At 34.5% G+C, this 25,651-nt stretch overlaps 1 protein-coding gene across 2 annotated transcripts; it reads right to left on the bottom strand.

Moving 5' to 3' along the window:
• On the bottom strand, positions 1 to 25,651 carry LOC129757479 (stabilizer of axonemal microtubules 1). Of its 2 annotated transcripts, none has more exons than XM_055754718.1 (7): positions 25,438 to 25,651; positions 9,633 to 9,858; positions 2,212 to 2,421; positions 1,861 to 2,149; positions 1,365 to 1,717; positions 613 to 898; positions 1 to 548 (listed from the first exon to the last, which is right to left on the bottom strand). In XM_055754718.1, the coding sequence occupies exons 2-7, from the start codon at positions 9,705 to 9,707 to the stop codon at positions 295 to 297; spliced, it is 1,467 nt and encodes a 488-aa protein (XP_055610693.1). In that variant the 5' UTR covers positions 9,708 to 9,858; positions 25,438 to 25,651; the 3' UTR covers positions 1 to 294. The 2 variants fall into 2 exon arrangements, with proteins under 2 accessions (XP_055610693.1, XP_055610692.1); XM_055754717.1 differs by lacking the exon at positions 25,438 to 25,651 and adding an exon at positions 10,113 to 10,352.

Here is a 25,651-nt window from a genome sequence, read left to right as displayed (position 1 = left end):
TGTTGGGAACACATAGCAAGGATTTTGTCGTCTCCTTTCGGGTGGCTTTAATTTAAGTTTTCAGTAACATACAATTTATAGTTCTACATTTGAATAAAAATTCTAATAAATAAAAAAATAAAATTACTAATGAGAAAGAATTGTATCTTCGATCTATGTACACCGTTTCATATTTCTACTGCTTGTTTGCTTTGTGCCCGATTAACTACAGCTTGGCGGCAGCTTTTCTAGAAACATCTCTTTCGCCTACATATAAATTAGGACTCCTTACCCGGTCGGTTCCGGTTCCTTTTTCTAGCTAACGATGGCTGCCCGCGGATAGCAACAGTTGACCGTAGCCGGGTTACACGTCTGGCAACAGGGGCCACTGGGATCATCATCGATTATGATTCCTGGTGGCTGATAGCTGAGTTTGGCCGTCGTTTCCGATGCCATCGGGGCATCCGGCGGTTGGTAGCAGGCTCTTCGGGCCCACGGGTAAATTTCCTTTGGCGCCGGGCTCACAGGCATGAAACTCAACTTGTTCGTGGTTTCACTTTCCATGGGAACTGAAAAAAGACGTGAGGAGTTAAATAGATTAGGTTTCCCAACGGTTAAAACAGGTTCACATACTCTCCGATCGTTTATAGCAGGTGATCGGTTTACAGGATTTTGGCGGCATAATGTTTTCCTTGTTAGCTGGGAAGGACAAACGTTGAACGGTGTCGCTTTCGAACCGCCCGGTCGGTGCGTGCAGCATGTTTTGCGGTACAATCGGTTCCCGTTTAGTGCCACTTTTGCAGACGAAATCGTGCCGGGTGGTTGTGATCTCCTGGATTGGTCCTTGTCCTATAAGTGGTGCCGGCCGAGGCAGCACCGGTTCGGGACGTTGCGCGTTGCAGTAGATGGGGAAAGAGAGCTACGAGAATGAGGGGTATGAATTAGAATCAGAATCACTTTTTATCAATGGCTATTCGATGTTGAAAGTGAACAACTATGATATCGTTTGTGCTTTTACATGTTGTGTGAGTTGTGCTTACTAATATTTACTTTGGAAGGTTACCGGTTTTAGTTTCATATATGCATTTTGAACGATATTGTGAAGATCACAATTGCAGCATGCTTGGGAATGTGATTTCAGTCTTGCGACCAGGTTAGTTGTGTATACACACATTTCAGAATTTGTCGGGTGCTAAGTACCCTTATGAGTATAACAACTAGAGGGTGATTTAAACAAAACCGAATTACCTTGGTATGCATGAGAGTAGTGTTATGTGGAGAGTGTTGTGCGCATAATGAGCTGATCATTGGTCGGCAAGTTTTGAGTACGATTCAGTTCTTGGTCAGAAGAACTTGGAATGATCAACCACATAGCTAGGCAATACCTTATAGACGGTGTTGTCTTCCAGCTTGGAACTCGGTATGTGGAGTTGGCCAACAGGCCGTATCGCTGCCGGTCGTTCACCGCCGTTGCAGTAATAACTTTCCTTGTAGACTGTCTTTGATTCGAACGAAGAATCAGCAGGTACACGTAAGTTATTGAAGGGAGGTATCATCTTGACACGTTCCGAGGCACAAGCGCTGTTGGTCATGTAACTTTTCTTGTAGGTCGTGTCATTGGCCATCGCCACGTCCGGCGGTTGATAGCTAGCACGACGGGCCCATGGATGAATCTCCTTAGGGCCCGGACTCACCGGAGGATAGCTTAGTTTGGCGGTTGTCTCAGAGGCCATTGGAACTAGAACGATAGTTAAAATTTAATTACCATAAAGCTATCAAATCTTTAAATCAGTAGTGACATCTGTAAGGTAGTAGAATAACCTTCTATAAGTAATTTATCTCACACACAGAGGCGCGTTGCGTAGTTTTGGCCCAACTTACTCTCTGATCTGGTGTACTCCCGCACCGGTTTGCAGGACACTGCCGGGGTGAAGTTGGTCATATTCGGACATCCGAACGATAGCTTATTAACCGTTTCCTTCTCGAACGGGGCACTCAAACTGCGAATGTGCCCTTCCGGAATGATTTTAACCCGTTTTGGGGTCGATTTAGGTACGTAGTCGTGACGAGTTGTTGTGACCTCCTGCATTGGGCCGCCTCCGATCGATTGATTATGGCTCGGCAGAACGGGTTTCTGACGTTCACTGTGTCCATAGGCAGGATACGAAAGCTACAAGATTAAGTAAAGCAGAATTTAGTTCCAAGATAAAAAGGTTTTTAAAATTATCTCACCGAGGTAACGGTAGTCTTCTCCAGGCAACCGGGTGGCACCGCCAGGTTATTGCGTGGCGTTATTGGCATCGGACGAGCATTGCATACGATCGTAGCTGGGTCGGTGTTGAAGGATGTTTTGTACACGGAATCGCCCGAAAATTCCACTACCGGTGGCCGATAGCATGCTACCGGTTTGCATGGTTCCCGTCGAGGCGGTTGGATGTAGCGCTAGCGGGGAAAAATTGATGAAAGGAAGATGAAGGTAATTGATCTTTAGAATCTGAAATCTGAATCTGAAATCTGAATCTGAAATCTGAATCTGAAATCTGAATCTGAAATCTGAGTTTGAAATCTGAATCTGAAATCTGAATCTGAAATCTGAATCTGAAATCTGAAATCTGAATCTGAAATCTGAATCTGAAATCTGAATCTGAAATCTGAATCTGAAATCTGAATCTGAAATCTGAATCTGAAATCTGAATCTGAAATCTGAATCTGAAATCTGAATCTGAAATCTGAATCTGAAATCTGAATCTGAAATCTGAATCTGAAATCTGAATCTGAAATCTGAATCTGAAATCTGAATCTGAAATCTGAATCTGAAATCTGAATCTGAAATCTGAATCTGAAATCTGAATCTGAAATCTGAATCTGAAATCTGAATCTGAAATCTGAATCTGAAATCTGAATCTGAAATCTGAATCTGAAATCTGAATCTGAAATCTGAATCTGAAATCTGAATCTGAAATCTGAATCTGAAATCTGAATCTGAAATCTGAATCTGAAATCTGAATCTGAAATCTGAATCTGAAATCTGAATCTGAAATCTGAATCTGAAATCTGAATCTGAAATCTGAAATCTAAATCTGATATCTGAATCTGAATCTGAAATCTGAATCTGAAATCTGAATCTGAAATCTGAATCTGAAATCTGAATCTGAAATCTGAATCTGAAATCTGAATCTGAAATCAGAATCTGAAATCTGAATCTGAAATCTGAATCTGAAATCTGAATCTGAAATCTGAATCTGAAATCTGAATCTGAAATCTGAATCTGAAATCTGAATCTGAAATCTGAATCTGAAATCTGAATCTGAAATCTGAATCTGAAATCTGAATCTGAAATCTGAATCTGAAATCTGAATCTGAAATCTGAATCTGAAATCTGAATCTGAAATCTGAATCTGAAATCTGAATCTGAAATCTGAATCTGAAATCTGAATCTGAAATCTGAATCTGAAATCTGAATCTGAAATCTGAATCTGAAATCTTAATCTGAAATCTGAATCTGAAATCTGAATCTGAAATCTGAATCTGAAATCTGAATCTGAAATCTGAATCTGAAATCTGAATCTGAAATCTGAATCTGAAATCTGAATCTGAAATCTGAATCTGAAATCTGAATCTGAAATCTGAATCTGAAATCTGAATTTGAAATCTGAATCTGAAATCTGAATCTGAAATGTGAATCTGAAATCTGAATCTGAAATCTGAATCTGAAATCTGAATCTGAAATCTGAATCTGAAATCTGAATCTGAAATCTGAAATCTGAATCTGAAATCTGAATCTGAAATCTGAATCTGAAATCTGAATCTGAAATCTAAATCTGAAATCTAAATCTGAAATCTGAATCTGAAATCTGAATCTGAAATCTGAATCTGAAATCTGAATCTGAAATCTGAATCTGAAATCTGAATCTGAAATCTGAATCTGAAATCTGAATCTGAAATCTAAATCTGAAATCTGAATCTGAAATCTGAATCTGAAATCTGAATCTGAAATCTGAATCTGAAATCTGAAATCTGAAATCTGAAATCTGAAATCTGAAATCTGAAATCTGAAATCTGAAATCTGAAATCTGAAATCTGAAATCTGAAATCTGAAATCTGAAATCTGAAATCTGAAATCTGAAATCTGAAATCTGAAATCTGAAATCTGAAATCTGAAATCTGAAATCTGAAATCTGAAATCTGAAATCTGAAATCTGAATCTGAAATCAGAATCTGAAATCTGAATCTGAAATCTGAATCTGAAATCTGAATCTGAAATCTGAATCTGAAATCTGAATCTGAAATCTGAATCTGAAATCTGAATCTGAAATCTGAATCTGAAATCTGAATCTGAAATCTGAATCTGAAATCTGAATCTGAAATCTGAATCTGAAATCTGAATCTGAAATCTGAATCTGAAATCTGAATCTGAAATCTGAATCTGAAATCTGAATCTGAAATCTGAATCTGAAATCTGAATCTGAAATCTGAATCTGAAATCTGAATCTGAAATCTGAATCTGAAATCTGAATCTGAAATCTTAATCTGAAATCTGAATCTGAAATCTGAATCTGAAATCTGAATCTGAAATCTGAATCTGAAATCTGAATCTGAAATCTGAATCTGAAATCTGAATCTGAAATCTAAATCTGAAATCTGAATCTGAAATCTGAATCTGAAATCTGAATCTGAAATCTGAATCTGAAATCTGAAATCTGAAATCTGAAATCTGAAATCTGAAATCTGAAATCTGAAATCTGAAATCTGAAATCTGAAATCTGAAATCTGAAATCTGAAATCTGAAATCTGAAATCTGAAATCTGAAATCTGAAATCTGAAATCTGAAATCTGAAATCTGAAATCTGAAATCTGAAATCTGAAATCTGAAATCTGAAATCTGAAATCTGAAATCTGAATCTGAAATCAGAATCTGAAATCTGAATCTGAAATCTGAATCTGAAATCTGAATCTGAAATCTGAATCTGAAATCTGAATCTGAAATCTGAATCTGAAATCTGAATCTGAAATCTGAATCTGAAATCTGAATCTGAAATCTGAATCTGAAATCTGAATCTGAAATCTGAATCTGAAATCTGAATCTGAAATCTGAATCTGAAATCTGAATCTGAAATCTGAATCTGAAATCTGAATCTGAAATCTGAATCTGAAATCTGAATCTGAAATCTGAATCTGAAATCTGAATCTGAAATCTGAATCTGAAATCTTAATCTGAAATCTGAATCTGAAATCTGAATCTGAAATCTGAATCTGAAATCTGAATCTGAAATCTGAATCTGAAATCTGAATCTGAAATCTGAATCTGAAATCTGAATCTGAAATCTGAATCTGAAATCTGAATCTGAAATCTGAATCTGAAATCTGAATTTGAAATCTGAATCTGAAATCTGAATCTGAAATGTGAATCTGAAATCTGAATCTGAAATCTGAATCTGAAATCTGAATCTGAAATCTGAATCTGAAATCTGAATCTGAAATCTGAAATCTGAATCTGAAATCTGAATCTGAAATCTGAATCTGAAATCTGAATCTGAAATCTAAATCTGAAATCTAAATCTGAAATCTGAATCTGAAATCTGAATCTGAAATCTGAATCTGAAATCTGAATCTGAAATCTGAATCTGAAATCTGAATCTGAAATCTGAATCTGAAATCTGAATCTGAAATCTAAATCTGAAATCTGAATCTGAAATCTGAATCTGAAATCTGAATCTGAAATCTGAATCTGAAATCTGAAATCTGAAATCTGAAATCTGAAATCTGAAATCTGAAATCTGAAATCTGAAATCTGAAATCTGAAATCTGAAATCTGAAATCTGAAATCTGAAATCTGAAATCTGAAATCTGAAATCTGAAATCTGAAATCTGAAATCTGAAATCTGAAATCTGAAATCTGAAATCTGAAATCTGAAATCTGAAATCTGAAATCTGAAATCTGAAATCTGAAATCTGAAATCTGAAATCTGAAATCTGAAATCAGAATCTGAAATCTGAATCTGAATCTGAATCTGAAATCTGAATCTGAATCTGAAATCTGAATCTGAAATCTGAATCTGAAATCTGAATCTGAAATCTGAATCTGAAATCTGAATCTGAAATCTGAATCTGAAATCTGAATCTGAAATCTGAATCTGAAATCTGAATCTGAAATCTGAATCTGAAATCTGAATCTGAAATCTGAATCTGAAATCTGAATCTGAAATCTGAATCTGAAATCTGAATCTGAAATCTGAATCTGAAATCTGAATCTGAAATCTGAAATCTGAAATCTGAAATCTGAAATCTGAAATCTGAAATCTGAATCTGAAATGTGAATCTGAAATCTGAATCTGAAATCTGAATCTGAATCTGAATCTGAAATCTGAATCTGAAATCTGAATCTGAAATCTGAATCTGAAATGTGAATCTGAAATCTGAATCTGAAATCTGAATCTGAAATCTGAATCTGAAATCTGAATCTGAAATCTGAATCTGAAATCTGAATCTGAAATCTGAAATCTGAATCTAAAACCTGAAACTGAAATTTGAAATTGGAATCCAAAATCTGAATCTGAAATCTGGATCTGAAATTTAAAATTTCGTTACGATTAGGATAACAATTTCAGATTAAGATTTATGATTCCGGTTTCCAATTCAGATTTCCGGTTGAGATCACCGAGTCAGATTTTCGATTCAGATTTTGATTCACATTTGGCCGGCATTAGAATAAGGTACACCGGGGTAAGTGTGGACGCGGGGTAAGTGTGGACGATGGCTATAAAAACAATACTGTGCACTATTTTTTCAACTTTTGATGCAGAATGTTCAATTTACTTGTAATCTATCCGATAACTGTGAAAAAGATACGATTCAGACAATACGATTCAGACAATAACGGATGTTTACAGCGACTTTTCCGGAATTTTCTATTTTCAACTACGATGTCGAGTTGATGTGCATCTTTTTCAATTGCAAATTTCTCCTAAACTAGCTGGCTCTCGATGAAAAACTCTACATTGAAACAATCCTTACAATCCAAACAACCAGTTAGGAAAAGAAACGGCGGTTAAAAATTAAGAAAAAAGAGTTTATTTACAAAAAACTAAAATTTTGTCTCCAACCCCTACCAGGGGTAAGTGTGGACGGCTTTAAAAAGACTTGATGTTTACACATTTTTTCAATTTTCTGCCCTTCATCCTTTATGAGTTGTATTATTTAGCTATATTTAGCATTCGGATCATGAAAATTTGAGTAAAGAACTTATTTGTTCTGTGTTTTTGATGAAATCGGATCTCGTGTGTTGTAACATAAATTACACACTATAATTATAGTATCATGAACTTTTTTCAAAATTTTGGACGGTTCGAGCAATAAAGTAACGTATTCAACCAAGAAAACACAAATTTTTTGAAAATTTCCTGAGAAATCAAAGGGAAAATCTACCGTCCACACTTACCCCATAAAGCGGGGTAAGTGAAGACACCAGCCGTCCATAACGATTTACGTGATAACTTTTTTCGCTTTGCTTCTATCGAGCTCATCTCTTCAGCTTTTGTAAACAACATGTTCTGCATCACATTGAACGTCAATTTATCAACATTGCTCCACTGCTGATTTTTTAATGATTTTTTGAAGTTGAACTATACGAAAACCTGTCCACACTTACCCCGGTGTACCTTATTTGAAAATAACAGAAACTAAATTTTCATATTCTATATCGCAAAACCAAATACAATTATTAACTATTGATTCTAGCTCTTTAACATCGAATATCTTGTTCCTAGATGAAAATATTTGCATATAAAGTTCAAGTGTCTCAAAAAACTCCTGATGGCGTCTAGTCGAATCTCGACCATTTGAAATTCTGATTCTGATTTCAGCCTTCTGAATGAAACGAAATCTGAACCTGAATCTATGTTAGTTCCGCAACTCGACCCTGCAGACTTCATTTACCTACTACTGATATTGAATTCTGAATCTGAAACATCGAGGTTTGAGTTTTGATAAAATGTCCGTTATTCTTGTTGTTTCATAAGAACTAAGTGTCTTTAACCGAAGTCTGATTCAAAGATAGTTTTTTATTGTTTTCCTTTAATTTGGGGTTTGTTTTTGGTTCTGCCGAAAACTAATTTCCTAAATTTTATGAAACACCGGTAATCTTAAGGGGGGGTAGGGTCTAACACTTTCAAAAAATCGATTTTTTTATTTTTTTATTTTCTTATTGTAAAACATTTCAAGAATGTTGTGTCAAATTTTCAAACCAATTGAAGCAAAATTGTAGAAGTTATAGGCCTTTATCTCCTCCTATCTAATACTGCAAGAAAGCAAGAGCAGAAACTTCAAACGCGTTTTTCTCAAAAGCACATTTTTAAAGTCCGTGGACATCGTCATTTGAAAACTACTTATCCGATTCTTTTCAAATTTGGAACATATTTTCTATACATAAAATACCAGACCCCATCGTTTTTTTTTTTTTTGATTTATTTATTTTTGGGAGATTTTACAGGTGAAAAATGGCGGATTTTTAAGTGAAAAATCGTAGTTTTTACTTCAAACAGCCACAAAAATTTCATAAAAATATTTTTTTGTTAAATAAAAACGTTGGGGTCCAGAAAAACATCTATTAAAAATATTTTGCTCTGATTTTTTGACTTCAGATGATTCTGTGCTGAGATACAGTGTCCACCGCAAATCCTGTTTTCTAAAAGGCATCCTCGAAAATGCTCCGTCCTCGGCTCATTTTTCAATATTTTTCTACGAAAAAATTACTAAATGTTCTTTTAACAATGCATTGTATAATGCAAAAAATTTGAATACATTTGTTTGAACGATAGCTCCAGGAAAAAATCGTGAAAATGGTGTTTTTTTATACCCGTTAGACCCTACCCCCCCCTTAAATAACTAATTCATATTCAAAATACAAAACTTTAGCTTTTAATCAGCATTCTTTCTAAAAATTTTCAAATAAAATTATCAAACAAATTTTATGATTTATTTTATTAAATTTCGACCCCTTTTTTTTACGCTTTTTTTAAATACCGTACTAATGTCAAAGAATGAAAGTTAAGTAGGTGTTAGAACTATATAAATTCTATGAAATTATTTTGAAATTGTATTAAGGATTTTTTTAATGTAATTTGATTTAGATTTCAGATTGTAACTTTCTTTCTGCCTTGTCATTCAAGTCTATTTTCTAGTTTGGTATGAAATCGGAATTCTTGTTTTGATCATAAACTCTAGGTATGAAATTTGAATGTGAATTGTTTGAAGATTCATTGTTATGTATACATGAATTATCGATTTCAATTTTGAGTACAGATGACCGTTATTTCGAAAAATAAACTTAAACTAACTATCTTAATAACTTTATTCGAATTTATATCTTGATCCTTTGAAATTTTAATTTTGATCTAAAGTCAAATTTGAAATGCAAATTTATCCAAGTTTTTAATGAACAATTTTAAAACATAAAAACTATTTAGGACCTCTATAAAAATGGTTGTGAGCCTCCTTAAGGATAAATCCGAGAGTACGAATCCAGCTGCAACACTTCTAACTTTTTTTTCAAGAATCAGAAAAACTTGAAAAGAATTTTCTACTGTTTTGAAACATTTAATTTAAAATTAATGAAATTTTTTTTTTGGTTTAATAAAGTTAGATCCAGAGCTTACCACTTTCTTCGGCACACAATCCGGCTTGCCGCAGGCACAGTTCTGGCACTGGGCAGGGGCTGGTCCACAAACCATTGGACAGGGATCAGCTGGACACGATGGGTCCACGACGCAAGGACTGTCCCCGATGATCGGCGTTACCAGCTGATCTGTGTTCGTTGTTGGCTCGGCATAGCAGCAGTCCGCTTCCGGTTCCGGGCAACACACCTCCGGAGGACAATCGGCACTAGAATCGTGTTACGATTGCAACGTTTATGTTCACATGTGTATGTATGTTGAGGAAGGTGTGAGTTTAATTTCCGTGTGAAAGTTATAACGTTTGTGTTTCCGGATTGGTTTATTTGATCGATAAAAACTACATTAGTGAGACAGCAAAAAAAAAGTTGCGAACGGAACAGGTGTCCTCCCGTTGTCATTTGCACAAAAAAGTGTCGGAATTCCACACTTAAGGAACGACGGAAAGGAAAACGGTAAACTCACCCGGTGATGACTTCACAAGTTTCCATGTTCAATAAGTTCAATCAAGTTCGGGTACAAATAGCAAATAGAATTTGGTGGCCTTGATCGAAATCCAGGAACAGGTAATTTCGGAACTCTCCTTCCAGTCCTTTAACAGGACGAGAACGAGAAACTAGGTGTAGAAATTTACGCAACTATTAAATAATTTGACAAAGGAAACGAACGACTACTGTGATTGGATTTGTTTGTTTGGGCTGCTTACTAGATGATCAGGTCAGGAGATATTTTTGATAGCATTGTTTCAAGTGGTGGCTCCAGAGAGTAGAGCAATTACAATTAATTTATCTCAACTTAACCCTTATTCGAAACAGAGCTATTTGTACGGCATTTGTACACTTAGTACTTCATTTTTGAATAGATAACTTTTCTGGCGTTTGGTTTTCATGATTCGGATTTCTTAGTTTAGGGTCATCTTAATACATTTGTGGTCCTCTTAATGAATTGGTTGAATCTCTTAAACAACAGCTGCTATCCACAAAAATATGTAATGTATTGCAAATTTACAAAGAACAAAGAAATAAAAGAATTTTTTTAATAGTTTTTTCTACATTATTATTACTAAAAATGCAGCATTTTGCAGCAATTGCATGATGATGTTGAATGTAAAGTATGCAAAAAAAAAAGGTTGATGAGAACACAGATAATCTAGTCCTATAAAATTGCAGAGGGTTGACAGGATTGTTTATTCTAGTTATTTTGTTATTTATTCTGGCAATACCTGCAGTATTTCGATTGTTTGAGAAACATGATAATTTCTAATAATCGTAGGGTAATACATAATTGGAATATTTTTTCCGCAAGGAGTAAGATTTTGACAAAGGCTATCATTTAGTATTCGGGCACTTCATTCCGGAGATAGCTACATTCCTAGGGTTCGGATGTGTAAAATTTTGGCAGCGTTGTGTTGGTTATGAAAAGAGCTATCTTGTCAATTTTACGATGCATTGGTAAAAATAATGTTGCACAGTTACCTCGAAAATTCATCATCATCGACTTGAACACTCTTAAACTAATGATTTTTTCCTACAACTTCTTTCCCTGTGTGAATAAGTGCGTGAAAGTATAACACGATTCTTAAAAAAACTCGCAAATTTCAAATCAAGCATCATAGTGTAACCCTTGATCGAAACCATGGTTAAAAGCATATGGTTATGAAGAATAACCGAATGCAGAATGCTAAACTAAAGTCTGTTTCACATAGAATCTGGTCGCATCTTTTCATTTACTGCAGCGCCCCTAGTTGTTACATCACGATTCTATTGAAAGTATTTTGATCCGGATGGTTTGTTTACTTAGTGGTGAAAATTTCATCAAGATTGAAGCAGTCAGTCAGAAGTTATTGACGATGGAACGCGAAAGGCGAGAGAAAATTCTGCACACTCACGTAGAGAAACCGATGTGGTCAGGGGTAAAGATCGCGAAATTCCTGAAATATCCAAAATCGACTGTAAATTCTGTGCTGCAACGTTACCGGGAGACCCTTACGGTGGATTGAGCAAAACAAACCAGGCGTAAAAGTGGAACATATGTCCGGAAGCTGCGAGCTAAGGTAATTCGATCAGTTCACAATAATCCTGGAATCTCCTTGCGTGATTTGGCGAAAAAGTTCAAGACGAACCACAGTAAAGCTCGACGAATTTATTGGCGAGAAGGCTTGCGGTCATATCATGCAAGCAAACACCCCAACAGGACGCTGAAACAAAACCTGGTTGCCAAAACCAGGGCAAGAAAGATGTACGAGAAAGTGTTGAACAACTACAACGGATGCATTATGATGGACGACGAAACTTACGTCAAAATGGATTTTGGACAAATACTCGGTAACAAATTTTACCTTGCGAAGCGTAAAGGGGGTAGATTCAAGTTTGTTTTCGCAGATAAATTTGCTCGTAAGTTGATGATTTGGCAAGGGATCTGTAGTTGTGGGAAGAAGACTAAGATTTTCATCACTGGGGACACAATGAATGGAAATGTTTACAAAGAAGAATGTCCCCAGAAGAGGGTTTTCCCATTCATTCGGTCCCACAAAGGTCCGGTGAAGTTCTGACCGGGCCTGGCAAGCTGCCGCTACAGCCTGGATGTCGTTAAGTGGTATAAGGAGAACAAGATCGATTTTGTTGCAAAAAGTATCAATCCACCAAACTGTCCGGATTCTCGTCCCATCGAGAAATATTGGGCAATGGTTAAGGGCTAAAGACATGTGGCAAAACCATGAAAAAACCTACAAAATGACATTTTTACTTTTGTTGTACGTTATTTCTTTGCGGAGAAATGATCTATTTTATCCGACCAGATTCTATGTGGAACAGACTTTATACAGCAAATCCGTCTCCGGTCGTCACAAAGCGTTGCCTGACTAAAAGAGAACCAGCCACAACAAATAGTTTGCGGTTACATAGGTCTCAATTTAAACAACCGGATTTTAACGCAACGGACAGATGTGTTCTGATGGATGAAGAAATTCATGTAAAAATCGAATTTTAGATATCAATTTTTTCAATATTCCTGCTCGTGGCTATGTTTCCATCAAATTCGAATTGGTTTTTTCAGGTAAATTCATTTAAAATATCATGATTTTGCAAATGTTCTGCATCTGTGGTAAAGATAATAGCTCAGTACAAGACTGAAAAAAAGTGTGCAACAATAAATGATAAATTTCAAAACAAAGCGTATTTCCTATAATCAATGGTAAATAATTTTTTAAATATTTTTACATTAAATATCATATTATCATCTTCAATTTCTCCATAGAAAGTTTTTCGATCAAACAAAGGGGTTTTAAAATATACGCTTTTTTAACTCACGGGTACTAAATGATCGTAGCCTTAGCTTTCAGTCACAACTAACCGATGGCTCCAGATAGTTGTGCCGAAAAAGTTTCTTGTTTACCACATTTAAAGAGCTGTTCCTGAATTTCTCGTAGGGTATTAAGAAGAAAAGACTGTGGAATGTAGTTTTAATGATGTTCAATTCTGTCATAGCATATTAAACATACGACACATTCCAGCTTGACGTGACGACTTTTTGACAGGGCTTTTATTTCATAAATTGTCAATTTTTTAGTTTTTTAGCAAAATCACAACAAACTGTACATATTCGTGAAGATAATCAATATCCTTATCCAACGAGTTAATTTTTACTAACAAAACAAGCATGACGTGACACCGGGTGAGAAAATGACTTTTCCGAAAAAAAATCGCAGGAGCTAAATTTTTCGTCTCTCTTACATTTTAGCAAAAACCATTTTGTAGAGATTTGTAGAAAATAAATTTTCTCAGAAATTTGTCTTACATTGTTTAAATTGAAATAATTAAAACGTGACGCGATGACGCACACAGGAGTATTTTACCCCAAATGCTGGCCTAAGCCTCGAAATTAAAATTAAAAAAAAGTCTATTTTTTTTAGGTTTTCCGGTTGTTAGATAGTTGTTGCATATTAGTATTGTTGATTTTAAACCATCGGTATAGTGAGTTCGTAAAGGCGTAACGGCGAAACATTGATGTATCAAAATTATAAATTTTGTTTTCCAAAATTTGGTGTAAACACGTACAATTACAGGCTGCGTAACATGTAGAATAATGTGACTATTAACAAAATTTCTTCTAAAAATCTTCAGTTTTAATATGACCAATGAATTGTGGTTGAAATGGCCATAATTTCTTGATAAACACATGTAGTAGAGAAGCTAAACAAAACAGTGCAATTTTTTTTTTGAATAAATTGATATGGTTTTTTTTTACAATTTAGTGTTTAAGTTTATCTTCCGGGCTCCACCGGCAAATATTTCATATATTTATCACAAGAATGCTTTTACCTTCCTTAAACATGTCCAAAAGAAAAATCGTGCGCATACTTGCGAACTCGGGCTATTTTCAATTTTGAAATCTTAAAATTTGAGCGATTTTTGTCCCTAATTTTGTTTCAGATAGTGAGCATGGCATGCATTTACTTTGTGTTATACAAACGTTTTTTATTACGTTTGATTTGTTTGTTTAAAAAATGGCATTTTTCTGATAGTTGATCGGCTGGTTTGCTTCGAATTTGCTTGAAAACAAACACTTTATAAGGGTGCAGCGAGTGACCCAAAAGGACCAAAATTAAGAAATTAGAAATTATTGTTTAACATGAGTTGTGTATACTTGAAAACAACGAAAAAAGATTTTTAATCATTTTAAAGAGAAAAACAGGTTTTGGCTAACTTTTTCCAAAGAGTACTCCTATGTGCGACGCAGGAGTTTTGAAAATAATTTTTTTTGGTTCCTTCGCCACGCTACGTTCTTATTGTGCAGCAACAGCATTAAAAAAAGGAATGTACTGAATAACAGATTATAAGTTTAACTGTATAATGTCATAAGTAACCTTTTAAATATGTTATAGTATAAATTTTCATTAGATGTAATAATCCAATTTGGTTTAACTGAAAGAACATAAAGCGAGAGAATTACTAATAAAACGCTTGTATTTCTATTTGGACTCGAGGGATCAAGTGAACCCATAGGTTACATTTTGGAAAACTTTTTCTTTAAAAAATGGAGAGTTTAATATTGCTTTGAAAATATGGAATAAGAAGTTCATATTATACTCTGACGATTGACATATTGGAATAAATATTATTATTACAATTTTTTTCGTATGGAAACATTTTAAAGGGATAAAAAAGATCTTCAAGCCACATTTTATTAGATTTTTCAAACAAAGTGCAATAACTCAACAAACAATATTTTCATTTTTTTAGAAAACATTCCAATTTCGAGATATAGCTGAGGAATCAAGTATCCTCATTCTCCCCTACATTTTCGAATGCGTTGAATCACCCTCTTTAAGAAACAAAGAAAGTTTTTCATGCATATCTAAAAAAATTAACTCCCTGGACGCAAGTGCGTGGAATGTTCTATATGGTAAATTAAGTATTTAGTATATTTATAATCAAATATGTACACCTGAAAACGACTGCTTTCATTTGTTTTAAAAAAGATTTGTTCTACAATTTATTAAATTAATCTCAGCACAAATTTCTTCGCTGAAGTTCAAAAAGTGTATCGGTTCAAAATAATTCTTTCAAAGATGAAGACAGTACAGCGTTCAAGCTTACAATAACCTTACCAACAGATTTTAAGTTCAGGAAGCACATGGGTAAATCGCGCGCAAAAACGATCGATAAAGGCAATAAATTTGTTTGGTTTGGTTTTGTTTTCTTGAAAAAGAAAATAGTTCGAAAGAGCGCGTTAAAGCAGGTGTATAGGCGGTGACCTGATTTCCGGAATGCTGCCCGATACTATCCCAATATTTGGATTCTTCCTTTTTGGATTTGCCACTTCATGTGCACTGGCAAGCAGGAGCAACAACATACATAGTTAATGTTTGCAGCCATGATACAATCGTTGCCAAACCAAACACAGACAGGTAAGGTTCCTACCTGATTGTAGATATCGTAAAGTTAGCAGACGTTGATAGACGCGCGTCCCAAGGATTGTTATTTATGCATAGGCTTTTGGCGAGACGGACGGGTGCAGAAAACCGTTGGGCGTTAGGCTTACATATTGCCTATTTCAGGGAGCCTATTTGTGCAAATGGAACAACTCTATGAATGTAAGTTGTAATAACACAAAATAAAAGCTAAAAACATTATTCTCCTAGATTTTTGATACCTATCTCAACATCTGTAAAAGCCAAGATCAACAATCTGTTTTGGATTGGCTTTACCTCGAATAGAGGTAAGCCTTTCTTTCGTAAAATAATAAAGAAATGCATCATTTCACTTAATCTGGTAACCAATATTCTTGAATCCTTGGAATCTATTTATTTGGATTTCCAACTCCTAGAATTCAGCATTTCGTGTCTAAGTCATTCCACAACACACTTCTGAAATTGTACAGCATTTTTCTTGTTAAAAAACAACGAAAACATAGTTTCGTTTTAAGCAATTTTATATAGGCTCCTAATAGAGGCATAGGAAACTCAACCGTCGATCATTCATCATGTTCCCTTCAATTGAAGGTCGCCTCAACCGGGAGTGTAAATATGCAATTCAAATGAAATAACCATCGATGCTTGCGGAATCCAAAAATCGATTAGTCCCACAATAACACCATCAAAATTGGGGAAGTACCAACTACTACACGAAAGCCTTGGTTTGTAGCCATGTTTCATAACAGCAGCAGCAGCAGAGGGGGAAAGATGAGAAAATAATTTGGTTTTCCGATGAATGGAGTGAAATTAGCTGGTTGTGATTATTTCCGAATGCAGCAAGGTGAGCGAGGCTTTAATAATAATAGTGGTACCTATCAATTTGAGCCCTTGAGGTTATCATCATCGTGTAATCGGGAACTATTTTTGGTTTGAAGGTGTTCATTGATCATGAAGGAAGGTTTCATTTCAACTGGGGAACTGCCAATAAAGTTTGATAACTGTGTGGAGCACATTTCTCAAGAGAAAAACCAAAACTACTGACAACAATATATCATCTTCAATGAAACCATAGCTGCAAGCTGGTCAAACTTATGATTTCAAATTGAGTACGAGGATGTAAAGTTAACCCTCCAAAGCTGTTCGCAAAAGTCCATTTCAGAAAATTTGACTGTAGTTTGTTTGCGTTACCCTGGTCGCAAATGTGATCAGAGTTTTTCAATATTTCGAAATAAAGTTAATAAGTTTCCCAGGTTATCTGAAATGGGTTCTGAACGAAAAAATAAAAAAAAAGTAGTTTATTTTTTTCAATGCCTATAATTTCTTCCAGCTTTGCTTTATTTAAAAGTTTCACTGATTTTGAAAATTATCAAAAATAGATTATCCGACGTTGTATAAATATATGGGGGTCCAATAAAAGTTTTGACCGCTATTCCGGATCTTTCGGTAAAAAAAAATCTCACTTAAAAAGTCATCTATTTTTGGCTTTTCTTCGCTGTATTTAATTTATTTTAATACACCGATTTTCTTAATTCAGATTTTAGTTTTTCTCATTAGTTTGATTATCAATTTCATTAGAATAAACTTGGTCTCTTAAAAATCTCAGAAGTTAGTTAGAATAAGTTCCTTTTCCATCCCAAAGCTTTCGATAACTTCGAAACGGAATTGTAATAATTCTATGGAAACAATTCTATTTCAAGGTTTTTTTTTCACAAAATTTGCATTAACATTAACGACGGTACCGTAAGACGGGGTAACATTGATCACCGGGGTAGCTTTGATCAACATGATTTTTTTCCACATAATCATCAATAATCTCAAAACATTTTTTTACGTTTAAAAACCTTGTTGAGTTTCAAATTGGCAAAAACTTGGTTTGTTTTTGAAAATTTCAAATGTAAGTAAAAATGTTATTTGAAAATCTTGAAATATCTATTTTATCGAAGGCTCGCAAACAAACACACTTCCTGATGAAATCAAATCGTTTAGAAGCAGAAGGTTGATTATGTGACAGTTCAACCACGTTCAACTTTTTTCCTTAGTAAATTTATAGTTTTGAAGTTTAAATTTCATAAGTGACTAGCCTACCCGGCAAACTTTGTTGTGCCTTTGAATTTCCACGAAAATAATGTTCATGTAAGCAGAAGGTACATCATTTTTTATGTTCATGAAACTGGATTGGTACCGTAAAATGGGGTAAATCGGGACAGTTTTGGGGCTGTTATTATGACATTCTACTATCAATTTTTAAACAGATATTTTTGTTGAATAGAGACGGTGGCTTATTAATCGATGAATATGTCATTTGAGATTCTATCATATTGAACGTATTTAGATTAGAGCGAAGTTTTTCGTCCGTAGATATTTATGGCACTTTAACCCATTAAGATCAGGCTTATCCAGTTTTTTTTTAGTTTTTTTTATTCCAATTCACCGTAGGTATTCACCTATTTTGTCACCCAATTATACTCAAAGAAATTTAAATCGTAGTTCCTACCTCCAGGGATAAAATTATCGAAGAAGATTGATTTCCAGCAAAAGTTTGAAAGCGGTAATCTCCTAGGATAAATTTAAAAATGAATTTTCTTCTGTTTACATGACTTTCTTCATTTACAGAGGATCCTAGACACTGATATGTTAATTTTCTATTTATCCCAAGATAAGTGTCCAAACCATGTTTTGTTGAAATGTGTCGTCATTTCATGCAGTTTAAATCAATTTCTTCCTTCGCCAAACTCATGTGTTCCGAATACCAAATTTGCAGACATGGCACATCACTATTTGCAGTGTTTCCAGAAAAACACTTCTCATGGTATGGAATTTTGCGATTTTGTTATGCTGCAAATATATACATTTTTTAATTTTTTTGCGCAAATTTCTATATTCCATTCTGTTTTGCTATCTATTGCGCATTTGATATGTACTCTGTATTAGATAATCTACTCTGATTTGTATGTTCATCTTTTTTATTACAATTTCATTTTTATCATATTTATGAAAATACTAGCTGAATTTACCCGGCCTTGCTCGGGTTCACATAAAATATAAACCAAACTGAGTCGTTTGACTTTTTGAAATTTTGAAAGCTTTTTGTTCATCATCATGACAAATTGGACCATGTTTGGCCATGTAAGCTTTGTAAGTTTTGTTAGTCTTCCTAAAGTTTTAATTGGGATTATTAGCAAAGTTTATCGTTATTAGTTTTTAAGTTTGCTAATAGAAATTTGAACTAATTTCTCTTGAATGTTTATCCATTCTATCACGAAAAACATTTCAATCTAAGGTTGCCAGGTTGCCCGGATTTATCCAGATTTGCTAGAACATTTGACTCAAAATTTGAGGTGAGTTTGGTCTAGCCCAGTTTCCCGGATTTTGTTGCATAAAGCCTGGATTTTGCCCGGATTTATTCACATCATTTTTAAAACGTAACATAAACTGAGATTCAATTATTATAGTTTTTTTCATTTTTACGATCAAAAAGAAGTTATAAATGGCAAGTTTTAGAAATAATCATGATTCGTATTGGAAGCTTGATATACAATTTAAATCTGCTGATGTGGTTTGTAGAAAAAAAATATTGCAAGTATATTTTTCGTTATTTTTACTGAATAATTCCGAGGTTTTGACCAAGTTTGCCCGGATATTGCCTGGATATCGGTTTGAACATTTTGAAATCAAATACTGAATTTTTCCAGGTTTTCGATAAAATTTGCTGGATTTGTCTGGTCCCAATACGTCCGGAAAAAAAATTCTGGCAACCTTTTTTACACCCTCATTTTTTTAATGAAGCTTGAATTGAACTACCCTTTTCTTATCATCAAATGATAACATTTTTTTATCTTTTCCATGTGTTATCTAGTGAAAATCCAATGTATTAAGCTTGAAAACAAATGTTAACGATCTCTTTTCAAGATTTCCCCACTAGAATAGAATACGTATTTAAGTTTTATTTTGTACTTAGAAACTTCTAAATAGATTTCCACTGAAACCTTGTAAAAAACTCCTCTGCATGTTTTCAATATGCGTTTTTTAGTTTTCTTATAATTGGATGGTAGAATTGAACACATCGATGATCAATAATAACTTAAAATTTAAAAATTGATAAACGAAATTGAATTGTACAAAACTAAAAACTTCAGATTAAATTACTAAAAGTCTCGTGTATTGGATTTGGTTTAAACTTTTTGCATAAAATGAACGTTTAATGGTCTAATTCCTATTATAAATTTAATTCCTACACGGCAATCAAAGTGTTGAGATCGCAGCCTTGAACTTATAACCCTCAATTTTACTAATTTTTTTGGTAGGTTCCTTAAAGCTGGAACATTAGTTTTCAGTCCAAATAATTATTCAACTAAAGAAGTCAGTTCATAATGAACATGATTTAATGTATCCATACAGAGTTAGTCTTCTTAAAGTTCTGAAGGACAAACTTAACCGGCGATAGTGGCCGTTTTACTATACCTGCAACTTCGGACAAGCTTTTACCGTCATTCTTCAGGTCAGCAATCAGTGTCCGTATGTCAACGGGTATTTTTTGTGAAGAGCAGACATCTTCTTGTTAATTTTTGTGAATTTAATTAGCAGGAAAATGTCTGCTTCTCACAAAAAAATACCCGTTGATATCCGGAAACACGAAAATCTACAGATTTATGCTAGATAAAGTTCATTTTACCGTATTTATCGCTCAGACCACTGGAAATTGACTTGGCTAAGATTCAACTTACGTTTCTGCGTTTGACAGACTGACATATAACTGTTTACTTGACTAATATTTGACAAAGGCCTCAGTGTACGGACAATTTTTTGACGTCGTTTTTGGGACTTTCCATACAAAATGAATTGGATTATTTTTAAGGTTTAATTCTTAAACATTTTTAATACTGATCTACAAAAAGGACTAGTTTCTGCAGCGAATGATGTAATTGTAGTATTTTTATTGATTGAAAAAGTGCACTTTTTGATTGTTTGGATGTCAAGGTACGTGCTGTACGGACAATTTTTTGATACAGTGTATATAGTCTAACTCATCTTTATATATTAGAAAAAGATGAAAGCTTAGGCTCCGAACTAAAAAATTAGAACCGTAAATATATTCATCGAATTTTTACTCACAGCAACTTCAATCAAAGGGTTCAAAATCAGAAATGAAATTTAAAAAAAAACGCAAATCTTAATAATTTTTTCATTCTTTTGTATTGGATCTTGGATCATAATTTTCTCGGGACTAAAATTCGAATTTTCCAAGCTTCTTGTGTTCAAAAATGTTATTGAATCAAATATCTGTCTCTGTCTTCTGATACTGAGTGTTGGATCAAATTATAAATTTTAGCTCTACCGTGAAAGCACCAATGGCCGCGCATTTAAGCTTTGATGGATGTTCTTTGTTCCGTACAAAATTATTTTTTGTGCGATTCTGGAAAGAAAAGCACTGACACGTAGTAAAACTTGCGTACTTTAAGGGAAAAATTTAAAAACGAGAAATTTTTCATTGCAACGCCACAAAAAACGGGATTTTGTAATAAGTGCCGGTGTACTAATGGCCGCGCACGCATGTGTTGCTTGTTCCAATCGCCGCTCACAAGTGTACCAATGGCCGCGCACGTCTTAATTGGGGTTTAAACAATAAATGAGGTATCCAAACAGTTTAAAATGTTGTTTACATGGCTCTCGGGCTCATTGTGAATATTCTCAGGTAAGGATTTTTATGATTCACACATCAAACACCGATTTGTCTCCATTGTTTGTGAAACTAGTCTGGTGCTGAATTAGTATGATACGCCATTTTTACAGAGCAATATTTTTCCGGAAGATGTTTCGGAACAATTTTTTCGGTCCCGATTTCAATAAACTATCACACATTCGGCAAGCTGTCTGAAAATGACCAACTAAAACTGCGTGAGAATCAAGAGCTCTACCATGATGTCACTTCAATTCTTAAATTTTCAAAAGAATTTGACTGTTTAAATACCATCAGTTCGCTTATCCCCCAAAAAACGTACTGACCATCTTTTTGGCTTTCTTACAGAAAGGCATAGCGAACGTCCGTTGGAGATATCATTAATTAAGGGTCCAAGACCCCACTTTATATATACCAATCGACTAAGCTCGATGAGTTACGATGATGTTCGTGAATTTGTATCTTCTATTGAAACGTTCTTACCACAATAACTCCTATTCTAGGTTTCAAGATTTTGATGAATTTGGTATCAAAAAATAGGATTTTTTTCCTGTAGGTCATATCTCAAAACAAAAAAAAAAACAAAATTGTTTAAAATTTTTCTATTCCATAGAACATATCATGCTCACGTTGGCTCCAAAAAAGATAGCCATTTGCTCAGCAGCAGTAGCCAGCAATCGCTAAATTAATTACAGAGGCGATCGAAAATTTGACAAAAAGTTCATCAAACAGCAGAGAATCGATCCCACGCCATCTAGCATAAGAGTTTAGGAGGCTATCCCCTTGAAAACTAGTGAGCTTCGAGAAAGGTGGCTCTCAAGCTTGAACAGTTTGAAATATTTGATTGTAAATGAACTCGTTGAATATCCGTTCGCTTATCCTCCAATAAACGTACTGGCCACCTTTTTTAAATTGAGTTTAGTAATATTTGCATACGGTTTTCTTTAATCATTATCTTTTTTATAGATTAATAATATATAATTCAGAAATAAGGAATCCATTATTGTGTCATTTATTTCCAAAGATAATTGACACTCTGTAAGAAAGCCTCCAATCCACTGATAAGTGTATTAAATCGGGTTTTTTAATCAAATATCCGGGTAGATCCGGAAAAATGCGGGCAATCAAGCTTTGGGTTAATCAGCTTAAAAATGTTAAAGTTGCCTTGATTCTGAAGCAAAAATGAAATATGCTCCTTGTCGGCTTATTGCGTTTCTTCACCCCATACGAAAGCTGAACAATCACATCCAAGTATCCATTTCACTGGTGCCACGTGAAGAGTACATCGGCTATGAAAGTGGGCGCCAAAACTTCCTACATAAAAATTTATGAGCATAAGTATGCCTTGATTGCTTTTGGTGCCTTGCTACTCTGAGTGATTTGAATGACAGGAAAATTTGAATTGGGTGCCATGACTTTGATTTCATAATAAAAATTTAAAATTAATTAACAAATTTCACAAATGCATTTTCGAAATTATCTTTCCGTTGGGTTCCGCGCGAAGACGAACACCACAAAAAAAAATGAATGCAAATCGGATGAACCCTGCAAGAGTTATTCGTGTTCGCACAAATTTATACCTCCATTGTTATATATAAGAGAAGATGTTAGAAAAAAAGTAGTACCTTAATTTACACAGCATCATTGTCCATCTTTCGATTTTTATTGTTGTTCGGCCTTAACACATTAAGAACCTCGATGTTATTTTTTTTTGGACCACGAAGAAATCTAAACCAAGTAACACCTAAATTCAGCATTGTATATATCAGAATTCACTCGACCAGAAGTCACAAATTTAGTACCTTCGAGCCCCCGAAAGTGTTGTGTTCAATTTTGTAGAGTTTCATGATTATTTTATATCATTTGAGTTTGTTCCGAGCTGCCTTAGTTTATCAATTACTAGCATTTTTAAATATTAGACCAAGCCCACCGCAAGTTGCTATTTCGGTCGGTATTTTAGATGTTTTGATTGGTTGCGATTTTATCTACTTACTTATTTTCGCACCCATTGTTGCGATCCAGGTTGGTATTTGTGTTTGTTTATTTTCTTATAGCGACGATCGGCTGCGTTGCTACCGGGTTGCTACAAAAACGCATCCTGTAACAACCTACTGCTCGAATGCTATTTCTCAAATCAAGTTAGCGGTTGTTGGTGCGGTGATGGGTTGATAGATATGTTGCTGAATGCACTCGATTCGAGGTTTAGCAACCATTGGTGGGCATGGTCTTATGAAGGTGTTTTGTTCCTTTATGACCTAGAAAACTCGTTGAAACCGTCAAAATAGAGACTGATCAATGTTACCCCAAAGCATCAAATTCTAAACAAAGCCGAAATCCGCTTTTAAATCAAACTTAAATTAGCTTAATAAATTTCTGCAACCATGTTTCACGTTCATATGAGTCCAGTACTGGTTTTCAAAATTTAAGATATGCCACATTCCCTGTAACAAAAATAATAATCGAAAAATATTGGAAAAAAGTGATAAATCTTACCCCGGATTATGGTACTAGTAAACAGATGTTTGATCTTGTTTCCTAAATTCCTCACACTTCTCCAAAGTTTCTAGTACGTGTTGATTTTATAAAAAAAAACTTTAAGATATGAACGGTTTCAAAACAAATTTGAAAAATTTAGTGCAAATCATATCTAAATAATGCAAAACTCAAAAAAGGAAAACAATACTTTGTATTTGAAGTTCCAAACTAGGTGAAATTTTTAGACAAATTTAGGACTCCCCGACACAAATTGTACAATAACTGACCAAATTTTAAGGATGCCATTTTCCGCTTTGCAGTTGATGACATAATCTGTCATACCCTATTATCTATGCCAAATTATCAAGAAGGTCAGGATGCAATATGTGTCATTGGATTGATTTGGTGGTTAAAAAATGGCAAACGAACACACACATATAAGATCTCAGTGAAACTTCATGTTTCTTTGAAGAGATCTAAATTCTACTTAAGACTAAGCGTACATCTTTCGAGGGTATAATGGCTAGCATTTTACTAATGCTAACACCACCAACCCACAGAAAGAGTACTATGTTTGCCGTGACCAAGACTTGATCTCATGACCTCTGGCTTAGATGACTTGAACGCTATCCTCTAGGCCACGGTCGGCGGCGGGTTGTAAAAAAATAAATAAATAAAACTATCACATTCACAAGCGTTGATACGCCTGAGAAAAAAATGAAACTTACGGAAGTTGCGTCTGACGATAAAATTTAGAATGTAATTCTACGTCAAATAAATATGGTCGTCCAATGAATATCTCGAGTGTCTCAGTAGACTGAGTCGATCTGGAGTCATTTTTGATTCAAAGCTCATTCATGATTTTTATCAGAATTTTTAAGTACCGTTTTCATAAGTAAATTTGAACTTTTAGGTTTGTATGACAAATTCGAATATTTTGTACTGAAAAATCAACATAATTTTTGTTTCTTCTGTGGAACCGGGCCTGCTAAAGGCTTTTGTGCCAATTTATTAATTCTCTAAAGGAAATTTTTCGCCGAACAACTTTGTCCAAGACCGTAACTTTGTATCCTATTGGGCAAAAAAGTTATTTGCTGTTTAACAGGGGTACGTTTTTTTTGCATTGAAAAACAACAAATTCAATTGACATCACTGGGTGTCTAGCGAGGTATTCCTTGACTACTTTTCACGCAATTCTTCGCTAGGCACCCAGCAGTGATGTCAATTATATTTGTTGTTTTACAATGCCAAAAGACATGCCCCTGTTAAACAGCTACTAACTTTTTTTTCCTTGTAAGGTATGAAGTTACGGTCCACGATGAAGTTGTTCAGCGAAAAATTTTCTTCAAAGAGTTTATAAATTGGCACAAAAACCTTCAGCAGGCTCGGTTCCAAAACAAAATAACAAAAATTATATTGATTTTTCAGTACAAAATATTCAATTTTCCAATACAAACCTAAAAGTTCAAATTTACTCATGTAAACATTTTTTTAAAACTCTGCAAAAATCATGGATGAGTTTTGAACCAAAACAAAGATTTTTAGGGTTTGAGAAATTCAAAAATGATCTCAAATCGACACAGTCTATTGTCTCAGTAAGTGCAACATTTTCCATCTGCCTTGAGCTTAGGACAATGAATATCTTGAAAAGGTCATTTTTGTTTATGTGACCCAGAAACGTCTTTTTAATTATTGCAAGATTTATGAACAGAGAACATACAAACCTATGGATGAAGATAGGACTTTAAGGAAGAAATTGGGCATTTGTTGCCCGACCGCATGGAAACTTGTGAAGCACCGAAGAATCCGTTGCGTGTTTATTTTTCACTAAAATTTTCAAACCATATAAACACGTCTAGCGAGGAGCACAACACTTGGCTTGAAATCGAGAGCCCACTTTTGCTTTTTGGTTGACCTTATTTCAGGCTATTTAGGCAA

The sequence above is a fragment of the Uranotaenia lowii genome, chromosome 3, assembly GCF_029784155.1.
Source record: "Uranotaenia lowii strain MFRU-FL chromosome 3, ASM2978415v1, whole genome shotgun sequence".
Taxonomy (NCBI): domain Eukaryota; kingdom Metazoa; phylum Arthropoda; class Insecta; order Diptera; family Culicidae; genus Uranotaenia; species Uranotaenia lowii.
Note: the sequence above shows the minus strand (reverse complement) of the source record. Positions and strands in the feature narration are given on the sequence as shown.

Excerpts from the sequence above, each read along its gene's own strand:
- LOC129757479 (XM_055754717.1), bottom strand. The coding sequence starts at position 10,138 with ATGGAAACTTGTGAAGTCATCACCGG. Across the intron at positions 2,422-9,632 it reads ATTGTGTGCCGAAGAAAGTG|CGCTACATCCAACCGCCTCG; the intron begins GTAAGCTCTGGA and ends TTTCCCCGCTAG. Across the intron at positions 1,718-1,860 it reads GGAGTACACCAGATCAGAGA|TTCCAATGGCCTCTGAGACA; the intron begins GTAAGTTGGGCC and ends CTATCGTTCTAG.